We start from the raw sequence: 12,328 nt of genomic DNA on the forward strand, positions 1-12,328 counted from the left end.
AACCTTCTATGATTCATGCACAAGCACTCCCAAGTCCCTTGGTATAGCAGTATGCTGCAATCTTTTACTTTTTAAATATAATCTGATCTTCCACTTTTCCATCCAATGTGGATGGCCTTGCATTTACCAACATTGCACTCCATCCTTGCCCACTCACTTATCCTATCTATATCTCTCTGCAGACTCTCCCTCTTCTCTGGACAACTTGCTTTTCCACTCAAAATAGTGTCATCAGCAAGCTTAGATACACTACATTCAGCCAGTCCCCTCTTCTAGGTTGTTTTTGTATATCGTAAACAGTTGAGGATCCAGCACCGACCCCTATGGCACCCGGCTCACCACTGATTGCCAACCAGAGAAACACCCATTTGTCCTGACTTTCTATTGGTTAAACAATTCTCTATCCATGCTAATACATTCTCCCCAACTTATGCATCTTTATCTTATGGATAAGTCTTTTATGTGGCACCTTATCCAAAGCTTTATGTAAATCCAAGTAAATAATGTCCATCTGTTCCCCTTTATCCACGGCGCTCATTCCTTATCCTCAAAGGACTACAGTAAGTTTGTCAAGCAGGACCTGCCTTTGCTGAATCCATGCTGCATCTGCCTGTTGAATCCATTTCTTTCCAGATGCCTCACTATTTCTTCTTTAATGATACTTCAAGCACTTTCCCAACTTCAGATGTTGAATTAACTGGTGTATAGTTACCTGTCTTTTGCCTACATCCTTTCTTGAACAAGGGCATGACATGCACCATCTTCCAATCCACTGGGACCTGCCCAGAGACCGGAGAATTTTGGTAAATTATCACCAAAGCCTTCAAAAGATTTGAAACAGTGAGAGGGAAGTCTGTTTTACATTCTGGCAAGAGTAAAGTGTGAAGAAGCAACCCGTAATGTCTGACTAAGGATGGAGACCAAGGTTGTCCAGGTTTCACAAAACTGTGAGAGCTGTCAAGTTATGAGATGAAGCTGTCAGCTAGACAGAGCCCCCATTCCCCTCCAAAAAGAATGTCTCAAGTTTACATGGAGTAAGATGAAGAGAATCACCAAAGAAAACATAGTAATATTTAAGTGGAGCAGTAATAAAGCCATGAATGAGGGCACTGTTAAAAGCTTCTTTTCATTGGTTAGTAAAATGACTTTTGTAAACTGTTTAATTATTCTTTTAGTTTCTATAAATTCAAACTTAGAGTGGGTAGCTCTGTGATAATCATCAGTTAACCATTTGAAAATTCAATATAACTCAATTCGTGTCAGAATAAATAAAGGCAACATTTGATCAGGAACTTTATCTCGTTGAAAATGTATCGTGTTTAAAAAATGCAACAGACATTCTTAAATATTTCTTTCCACAGAAAGTTTCTGCTGCTTGCAGATCAGCTCCTGACTGGGGTCCGTACTTGGAACAGCACGGAGAGGAAATGATACAGAACCAGAGCTGATCTTACCAAAACCACCATCTAAGTACAAATTCTTACCTCTACTGACGTATCTGCTGTTCAGAAAAGATGTGTAGATCATGGCCATAAAGATCTATAGCTGTTCTGATATCTCACTGTAATTTCAATCCTTTCAGTAATTAATTAATTCCATTAATTTGAGTTATTCCAAAGTTATTTGGAACAGCTTGCAGCTCACTGGAACACACATAGTCATCTGAGTACAGGGGTAATTACAGAATTAGATTCACCATGACACTATTTTTACCCCATATAACTCTTGGGGTTAATAAGTGGATCCCATCAATTGCTGGGTTTTCTTGAATTAGACACAGAGTATGGTAAAGTTGAAAGAGTCCAACAGTTTATCATAACACTAACATTGATAGCATTACATGTGATGTGTCCCTTCAACTCATCTGAGACAATTCTACTTTCTGTTCTTCAGGACCAGTGTCATTTCTTAGTACTGTTGTTGTATCATTGATTATTATTGGGACAGCTTCCATTTCCCCATAGATCACTACAACAAAAAAAAAGGCCCTTCAGCCCATCTGGCCTAGTTCCGTAAGCCTGCACATGGACCACAGCCCTCCATACCCTTCCCATCCATGTATTTACCCAAATTTCTCTTAAAAGTTGAAATCAAACCTGCATCCACCATCCAATGGCAGCCAATTCCAAACTCTCACTACACTCGGTGAAGATGTTGCCCTTCAGTTCCTCATAAATATTTCACCTTTCAACCTTAAACTATGACCTGTAGTTCTAATTTCACCCATCCCAGTGGAAAAAGCTTGCTTGCATTTACCCTATGTATATCCCTCAGAATTTTGTATATCTCTTATCAATTCTCCCCTCATTCTTTTACACTCCCGGGAAGCCATCCTTCTAAATTTTACTGTGCTCTTTCAATCTGTCATGCTTCGGTCTGATCACCAGGGGACACCAGAGTCCTCAAGGCACCGAAGCTCCTCCTTGCTGGAATTTTTGGTTGATTATTTTCATTTATGTCTTGATTTAGAAATCAGACTGGGCCCATTTAGGTCCATCAAAGTTATTGCATTGAAAGTCATGTGCATACCATCTGCATTCAGGATCTGAAAAGGAGGAGTCAGCTTGGCTTTGTGTGTGCAAGGTCTTGCTTGATGAACCTATTTGGACTTCAGCATGGCCTTTGGCTGGTGCAGAAGGGTAGGTCTCAAGGAATTTTTGGAGAGATAGTTAAATGGATTCAAAATTGACTTGGAGGTAGGAAGTAGAGGCTGGTGTCTGAAGGTTGTTTCTTCCAGTGGAGACTGGTGACTGGTGGCGTGTGGCAGCTGTCAGTGTTGGAACTCCCTCTTGTTCATTATTTACATGAATGATTTGGATGCAAATGCACAAATCTTGATCAGTAAGTTTATGGATGAAATGAAAATGGAAATTTATGTTTATAGTGAAGAAGGTTATTGTAAATTACAAGGATATCTTGATCAGTTAGGGAAGTGGGCTGAGGAGTGGTAAATGGATTTCAATACAGATAAATGTGAGGTATCGTTCTGAAAACACAAACCAGTGTAGGACTTATACTGTGAATTGCAGGGCACTGGGGAGTGTAATGGAACAGAGGGACTGAGGAGTACAAGTGCATAGCTGGTTGAAAGCAGCATCACAGATGGACAGGGTTTTGAAAAAGGCCATTTAGCATGCTGGCCTTCATCAGCCAGGGCACTGAATATAGAAGTCAGGATGTTACTTTGCAGCTATGTAAGTTGTTAGTAAGATTACACTTGTAATACATTATACATTTTTGGGCACCCTGCTACCTGAAAGACAGACTTGCAAGGTCTAGGTGATTACCAAGGGAACAATCACAGAACAGTGCAAGTTAAAGTAACTACAAATCATAATGGACCAATGAAAGATAACTGTACAACTATTTTGACAATAAGAATATGAAGCTGCATTCTATCTTGTTCCCTAGCTTTGCCAATTTTCTCTACAGAAACCTTTTCCCTGTTTTGCTCATTTCATTGGTTCCTATTTGGACTACAGCAAATGGATTTATGTCAACCCAATACCAAAAAAGAACAACAGCAACTTGACCTTCAGGCTGACGAGAATTTGGAAATACAGTGTTTGTGTCTGCTGGGTCCATGTTTGGCAAGAACGTTCTGTCACAATGGGGGGCGTTGGGAGCAAGAGTGGACCCAAATGCAAGACACATCTTGTGAGGTTAACTCAATTGAGTTTATTGCTCGATGCAAGGAGAGCAAAGCAAAAGCAGGAATAGTGTACTGGACAAGGACTCAGGCCTTGGACTAGGCTGGGACTAAGGGTCTGGGCTAGGACTCGGAATCATGGACCGCCAGGGCCAGGACTTGAGACTTGGATGCCGCCCGAGCCAGGACTTGGTACTTGGAGCCTCTGGAGCCAGGACTTGGTACTTGGAGCCTCCGGGTAGTGGCAAGCTCTAGACTCGGCCCAGGAACAGTAGACAGCAGCACTTGATTCCCTCCGGCGGGTTAACTGACGGACCTGCCTCGGCGAGGTAACTTGACAGGGTTGCTCCGGTGAGGAAAGACGATTTACTGGCACTCGCTTCGGGCAGAGACTAGACTTGCTCCGGCCAGATGACATTGGCTCGCAGTACCTTTGGTGACTTTGCAAACGATCTCGCGTCGAATGGCTGAAAGCTGGAGACTATAAACTGCTGGTTCAGCCGAGAGTAAATTGTCTCCAATCACCAAGCCCAAGGGCCACGGGAAAACAGGGAGCCAAGTGGAAACAAGGACTCTATGATCTGGATCGTAACACAAGTAAATTTAAAGGGACCCTGATCTGGACCATGACACCACCATTGCACTTCCTCATCAAATTCATTTATAAAAACCACAAAGAGCAGAGGTCCCAGAACAGATCTCTGTGGAACACCACTGGTCATGGACCTCAAGACAGAATATGCTCCATCTACTGCCACCCTTTGCCTTCTGTGGGCAAACCAATTCTGAATCCACATAGCCAAGTTTCACTGGATCCCATGCTTCCTGATTTTCTAAATGAGCTTACCATGGGGAACTTTATCAAAATCGTACTAAGATCCATATACACCACATCCATTGCTCTACCTTCACCACAGTGATTCTAGTTTATCATTGCTTATATAGACCACAGAATTGGATCACCCTACCCTCCTCCCAAAAAAGAATCCAACTTTCACAGTCATGGAAAAGTATCTTTAAGCTGGAGTTTATTGTTTTTCTTTCTTTATATTTGCTCAGTTAGAACAGTAGAGATGCCAGGTGGGAGAGCTGTATGCTTCTCTTGCAGGATGTGAGAAGGCAGGGAGACCTCCAGTGTCCCTGTCGAATTGACCTGCAAGAAGTGTATCCAGCTGTAGTTTCTAACACTCCAGCTTTAGGAGTTGGAGCTGGAGCTGGATGAACTCTGGATCATTCAGGAGGCTGAGGGGGTGACAGATGAGACATTGAGAGAGGTAGATACACCCAAGGTGTAGGACACAGGAAACTGGGTGATATCCAGGAAGGGGAAAGGGATTAAACAGCCAGTGCTGAGTACCACTATGGCCATCCCTCTGAACAACAGGGATACTCTGGGAGGATGACCTAGCAGAGGAAAATCACAGTGGTCAGGTCTCTGGCACTGAGTCTGACTCTGTGACTCAGACAGGATGAGGGGGAGAAGAAGTGAGCTGTGGTGATAGGGAATTCATTAGTTTGGGGAACAGAAAAGAGGTTCTGTGGATGAGAACGAGATTCTTGGATGGTATTTTGCCTTCCGGGTGCCAGAGTCTGAGACATCTCAGATCGAGTTATCAGCAATCATAAGTGGGAGGGTGCACAGCCAGAGGCTGTGGTCTGTGTAGGTATCAGTGACATAAGTAGGAAGAGTGATGAGGTCCTGCAAAGTGTGTTCAGGGAATTAAGTGCTCATTTAAAGGGCAGAACCTCCAGAGTTGTGATCTCAGGATTGTTACCCATGCCATGTGCTAGTGAGGCTGGAACAGGAAGATTATACTGTTTAACACGTGGCCAAGGAGTTGGTGTAGGAGAGAGGGTGTCATATTTTTGGATTATTAGGCTCTCCTTCAGGGAATGTGAAGTTTAAACTAGAATTGCAGGGGGATGGGAACTAGAATGCCTGAACTGTTAGTGGAGAGGTTGTGGAGGGAGCTGTTGTTAAGATCTCAGGCAAAGTCAGGAATAAAAAAGGTCGAGCATGGTGCAGCTAATGTCCTGAGCTGCATACATTTCAATGCAACAAATTTCATAGGAAAGACAGAAGAGCTCAGGGCATGGATCAACACATGGAATTATGATGTTGTAGACTCGGTTACAGGAGGGCCAAGACTTACAGTTCAATATTCTGGGGTTTCATTGTTTTAGATGTGACAGAGCAGAAGTGATTAAAGGAGGAGGGTAGTGTTGCTAGTCAGGGAAAATGTCACGGCAGTGCTCGATCAGGACAGACTGGAGAATATGTCTAGTGAGGCATTATGGGTGGAATTGAGAAATAAAGAAAGGTATGACCATGTTAATGGGACTGTATTACGGTTTACTCAGCAATCTGAGCAATATAGAAGAACAGGTTTGTAGAGAGATAGCAGACTGTTCTGAGAAACATAAGGTTGTTATAGTAAACTGGAAAAACCTGCAGAAGCTGTTAATCCAGAGCAACACACACAGCTGTGTACATACATCTATTGATGCTTCTGGACACATCTTCAGTGATGTTCCTGGAATCATCGGGTGTTTCGGGTCTTTCAACATCATACAAGCTCCTCCAGGTGACCCAGCCGGGGCAGATCAGACCCCAGCTGGTGTCCAGATGCCTAGCTACTTATGACTCCATGGCTCCCCTCTTTTGAGCCACAGCCATCTTGAGGCCCTCTCTGCTGCATCGGTGGTACTGCGGATGGCTCTCCTCTTCCTCTGTCCCTCGATGCCCAAAATGCTGAAGTCTCTAACTAAAGAATGGGCTACGGATCCCCTACAACCAACCTCCACTGGGAGACACCTCGCCTTGCAGCTTCCTATCAACCCCTCCCTTCGCTGTTGCCTCCAGAATTTGGTTAACATCTTCATCAAACTGCTTCCACAGTGAAGTCATGGTAGCTGCAGGCCATTTGATCTGCCTCCTGTTAGACTTCATGTTTGAGGGATTAGTTTGCAACACTTGGAGGTTCCGGGCACTATGGGGTGACTCCGGGCCTGGCCCCTCCTTCGTCTCACTAGGTTGGACACCTGCGCGTTGTGCTGCTGCTGCTCCCGCCAAACACTTCATCCTCGCTTGGTGGATCTTCAAGCCGCGATCGTTCTTGCAGATTTTGCCACATGCACACTGCTTCCTCATTGTCGTTTGTTCATTGCCTGGGTCTGATGTCATTGTGTCCATCCGACTGGGGTGCTCATCCTACCCCCCTCTCGGGCACCCTGGGGGTATCTTTCCCTTAGATTCACTGTAGCTTTTGTGGGGGTCCTTTTGTGGAGGACACAGATTGGGTTGCCCGCCCATTCTGCCCTGGTTGACGTCTCTCCGGGCTGTCACTGACTCTCAAGTCGTCACCACTCTTCGCGGTTGTCACCCAGTCTTTCCTGGTTGTCACTGATGAACTCAGGGTGTAAGCTGTGTACATACATCTATTGATGCTTCTGGACTCATCTTCAGTGATGATCAGGTGTTTCGGGTCTTTCAACATCATACAACCTCCTCCAGGTAACCCAGCCGGGGTTGATCAGACCCCAGCTTGTGTCCAGATGGCTAGCTAAATGCAGGAGGAACTCAGCAGGCCAGGCAGCATCCACGGAAAAAAGTAAACAGATAACGTTTCGGGTCAAAACCCTTCATCGGGAATGGAAAGGAAGAAGTTAGAATAAGAATGTGGAGGGAGGGGAGGAAGAAGTACAAGGTGGCAGGTGATAAGTGAAACATGGAGAGGGGGAGGGAATGAAGAAAAAAACTGGTGAGTTGATTGGTGAACGAGATAAAGGGCTGGAGAAGGGGGGAATCTTACAGGAAAGGACAGAAGGCCATAGAAGAAAGGGAAGGGAGAAGGGCATCAGAGGGAAGTGATGGGTGGGTAAGGAGATATGGCGAGAGAGGGCAACAGGAATGGGGTATGTTGAAGGAGAGGAGGAACGGGGACAATGACTAGAAATTTGAGAAATTGATGTTAATGCTAGCAGATTGGAGGCTACCCAGATGGAGTACAAGGTGTTGCTCCTCCAACCTGCGTGTGGATTAGTACCAAGAGGGAGATCAATGCGAAGGGACAAGTGGACAAGGGAGTCTGAGGGAATGATCCCTACAGAAAGTAGAAAGTGGTGAGGGGGAGTGAAAGATGTGCATGGTGGTGGGATTTATGGATAATTATGTGCTGGATGCAGAGGTTATTGGGGCCTGGTGTGACAGCAGGTGGATGGGGGTGAGGCCAGATGTGTGTGAAATGGAAGAGACGCAGGTGAGGGCAGCATTGATGGTAGAGGAAGGGAAGTCTCTTTCTTTGAAGATGGAGGACATCTCAGTTGTTCTTGTCTTTACAGTAGGTGATTTTAACTTTCCACATACTGAGTGGGACTCCCATACTGTAAAAGGACTAGATAGGACAGAGTTTGCCAAATGTGTTCAGGAAAGTTTCCGTAATGAGTACGTAGAATACCTAGTGAGAGATTGTGTGGTATTCAAGAATGAGGCGGGCTGGTGACGAAAGCTTGTGCCATTAGTTTCAAAGTAAATATGCAAAAGATGGGTCTGGTCCATGGCTTGATAGTCTAAATTGGAGAAAGGCCAATTCTGATGGTATCAGAAACGATCTGGCAAGTATGGATTGGGCCAGGCTGGTTTCTGGCAAAGATGTACTTAGTAAAAGGGAATCCTTCAAAAATGAAATTCTGAGAGTATAAGCCTTGTATGTCAAGTCAGAATAAAAGATGAATATAACAGGTTTAGTGAACCTTGGTTTTCAAGAGATATTGAGGCCCTAGTTAAGAAAAAAAAGAGATGTATAGGCAGGTAGGAACAAATGAGGTGTTTATGGAAATAAAGATGCTGACAAATAGATTTCTTGTGCCAAGTATTGCTCTCACAAGTACACATAAAAGAAGACAGCTCAAGCTGGGTCCAAGTCCTACGAGTTCACCTGCGGTTTGAGTCCCACAAAGAAAAAACAAGAAAAGAAGGATATAACAAGAAGAATTGGAGAGGACACGAGCATTTTTTTCCCTTTTCTGTGTGAGTGTGAGTAAGAAACCCAGTTACAAAGTGTGAATGCTGGATTAAGAATTGCCTGTCCTGGACCCTAAGACAGACATCCTACCTTGCAAGAACTCATTTCAGGGAGATAGCACCCCCGCCCCCCCGCAACCGCATATCACCCCCACCCTCATTGACCTCCAAGGGTGTATGTAATACTTTGTTCAGTGATTTTGTCTAATCTGTAAACCAAGTTGCGTATATGCAGAAAATGTGACATTAAAATATGTACTTAAATTATATTATCATGTTTATTCCATTACAACTTTAAGCAAGTCTACAGGGAGTTTGGCCTCATTATGTAGGACATCAATAGAGTAGCTCCTTAGCAGTTAGCCAGCTAGTTTAAATAATGTTAGCTACGCTAATGAATGAATGACACCTGTTAAATTCACCTCAACATATCTTTTATATTTTACATATCTTTTATCTTTTAATAGAAAAGTCACTGTTGCAAACAGTGCAACGAGCAACACTGCCATTATTTTTGAGGTCGACTGTAAAGCCCACTCACAGAGAAAACTGATACGTCTACTTAGCATGAAGAGAGACCAATCAGGATGCTCGCTCTCCCTCTCCCTCTCAAAAAAATCGATTTCCTGGATATTGTATATAATTTGCGGGCATCAGCGAGCCGCTATTGATATACGGGGGACTCCCGGAACTTCCAGGAGAGGTGGGATGTCTGCCCTAAGGGGACTATGCTGGCATCTTGAGAAGTGGGTGGAATGGAATGTTTACAGAAGCATTGACAGAAAAAGCAAATGTGAGAAACCTGTGGATGGTTTGCACATCTTCACTGGAAGGGTGAAGTGCAGAAACATTTAGATGAGTCCTGTAAAAGAGCACTGAAAGTGATATAGATTTAGAGAAGGAAAAGACACAGAGAGGGTGGGCAAAGGGCAATTGGTCTACCTCTGTGTTCAAAAAAATAAACTGGTACCAGGAGCTGAGGATGAGTGAGCTGTTGATTTAAATGTACCCTGAACTAATCTAACAGAAACTTTAATAAAATGTTTCCAGTGCACTGTAAATTGGCATAAGATACACAGTGTCTCACAGACAATGATGTTAATGAATGCATGCATAGTGTTTCTGAAGTATTCCAGATTAATCCTAGCGATGGGTACACCTGTCTTAATAAGTGTGATTTTAAATAGGTTGTAAATAGAAAAGTGTACTGTTACTTGTGTGGGATGCGAAGGGTTAAGTAGAATTGTGAGTGTTTCACAACATTATCATTGCTGAAGAAGTGTCTCAGCTCGAAACGTTGACTATATTCATTTCCATAGATGCTGTCTGACCTGCTGAGTTCTTCCAGCGTTTTGTGCATGTTGCCTTGTCAACCTGCTTTGTACTGTTTGCATTTGGCTCGCGTGACCTACTTGTGACTGGTGTTATTTCTGTTTTGAAGCATAGTTTACAAGTTCGATAATGCTCTTCTTAATATATGGTTTTTACAGTTCTTTGTTTTACATCAAAAAACATGGGGATGTGGCAGTGCACACGTTAGAGATACAAGAGTGGGCGTAGCTAGAATATTTTCAAATTCATTTCTGGTTCTTTTCTGATTCAACAGCAAAAGGCATCCGCAAGCAAAAGAGGCACTGTACTTGAGAGCTTTTCCAGTCTCTCCCCCAACTTTTTCTCTCTCTCCAACTCTTATCACTAATTGCAACCCACTTAGACAAAGTAATGACCCCTTTGCACACCTGTCAGGATCTCTTCAAAAATGTAACATAAACTTTACCAAAGTTCTTCTTTATCCCCTAGTGGCCAGCATATACCTTATTTCTTGTGACCTTTGACCTTGGTTTGTAATTTAGAAACACAGCTAATAGGGAAACATTCTCCAACTGTATCTAGTATCAATCGTGTCCATCCATGAGCTTCTCCCAGTATGTACTCACACTAGGTTCACAAAACCTTGCTGTGTACTGATTCCCTTTTACTTTCTCAAAACCTTCTCATATCCCAGACTTTTTACAGCCTTCAAGATCTCTTCAAAATCTAATGGGGAGATCCTACTGATAGAAAAATTGCCTTGAAGCCGAGTGTGAAAGTCCAATTCAAGTATTGCTATCCATATACACTCAGTGGTCAGTTTATTAGATCCACTCTGTACTTAATAAAGTGGCCACTGGTTGTCTGTTTGTGGTCTGCTGCTGCTGTAGCCCATTCACTTCATGGTTTGACACCATGTGCATTCAGAGATGCACTGCTGGAATGCTATGGTTATGGCTATCATGGGTAATGTATTGTCTCTCTCAACCTCATTTTCCTGTCTTCTCCCAGTAACCTTTGATGCCCTTACTAATTAAGAACCTATCAACCTTCACTTTAAATATATCAAAAGATTTGGCCTTCACAGTGAATTCCACAGGCTCATCACCCCCTGGCTAAGGAAACTCCTCCTCATCTCTATTCTAAAGGGACGTCCCTCTATTCTGAGGCTGTGCCCTCTGGTCCTAGACTCCTTCTCTACAGGAAACATCCTCTCCACATCCACTCTATGTAGGCCTTTCAATATTCGGTATATTTCAATGAGATACCTCCTCATTCTTCTATACTCCAGTGAGTACTGACCAAGAGTAATCAAATGCTCCTCATACCTTAACCCTTTCAGTTCCAGGATCATTAATTCCTAGCATTACATCTCTGCTATTATATTCTAGTCTTCTCAACATTAATGTTAATATAGCATTTGCCTTCCTTACCTGCAACTTAACCTTTAGGGAATTGTGCACAAGGATTCCCAAGTCTCTTTACACCTATGATATCTGCTTTTACCCCTTTCAGGAAGGTTGGTACATCCATCTGGGAGGTTGGGATAGCTGCATTGTGCAGTAGACAATGAGGGCCCTATTTCTGCTAGCTGTAATTCATTCTAACTTCTTGCCTGAGATTGCTCTGTGAAGTGATGGTGTGAAGAACCGTTGTCTTCATTATGATCCAACAGTCAACCTCTCTAAATGGGGTCAGTAAGGAATTTCAGGGGCTCTGTGCTATTGAAATTCAGATTTAAATTCAGAAATTAAGATTTGTGTTGGCTTTTACAGGACAAAATGGGGAAATTGTTGAAGTTGCAGCAAAGCATTGGGTTTAAATGTTATGCTAACAAAACAGGGAGTAGATATGTTGTACAGCTTCTTCTATGTGTTGAAGTTCAGTAAGGCACAGTCAAGATGATAAGCTGACAGAAACAATGCCCAGGCACCCAGGCTAAACCCTTGTTTATACAGCCTTTCTGTTCAAGCTTGGGAACCAAGGTCACCGGGCACACCAACGCAGGATAAAGATGCAAATGAAGGATTGTTTTACTAATTCTTGAGTTTGTTTGGTATTTAACACATTGATTTAACTGGTTATTAACACTTGTAGTATGTATTGTGATTGGTACTGAAAATGATGGGATTCAGAAGTGCATAATATTTCTATTAGATAAATATCTGTTATCCAGCTAGTCATTTTCTGTTTCAAAATGGCATTTCTTTGTTCAAATTTCAGAAGAGTTTGGTAACAGGAACCAGACTGTTCTCTTTGTGCACAATTAAATAAAGTGTGATTGAAGCAAGTTGTCAGAGTCTAGTTAATCGGCAACGGCATTGTGACTAGTCACCCACTACTTT

General features: G+C 43.1%; 1 protein-coding gene across 6 annotated transcripts in view; it reads left to right on the plus strand.

Moving 5' to 3' along the window:
- Window positions 1-12,328, plus strand: part of LOC140204075 (sodium- and chloride-dependent neutral and basic amino acid transporter B(0+)-like) — a 120,273-nt gene that overhangs the window by 86,452 nt on the left and 21,493 nt on the right. For 3 of the 6 annotated variants that reach the window (XM_072270372.1, XM_072270377.1, XM_072270376.1), the window contains one exon: window positions 1,362-12,264. In XM_072270372.1, coding sequence (XP_072126473.1) covers window positions 1,362-1,448 — 87 coding nt within the window. In that variant the 3' untranslated portion in view covers window positions 1,449-12,264. Of the gene's footprint in view, window positions 1-1,361; window positions 12,265-12,328 lie in introns of those variants that run through there. The other 3 variants (XR_011887515.1, XM_072270374.1, XM_072270375.1) reach the window with 3 other exon arrangements.

The sequence above is a fragment of the Mobula birostris genome, chromosome 10 (assembly GCF_030028105.1).
Source record: "Mobula birostris isolate sMobBir1 chromosome 10, sMobBir1.hap1, whole genome shotgun sequence".
Classification (NCBI taxonomy): Eukaryota; Metazoa; Chordata; class Chondrichthyes; order Myliobatiformes; family Myliobatidae; genus Mobula; species Mobula birostris.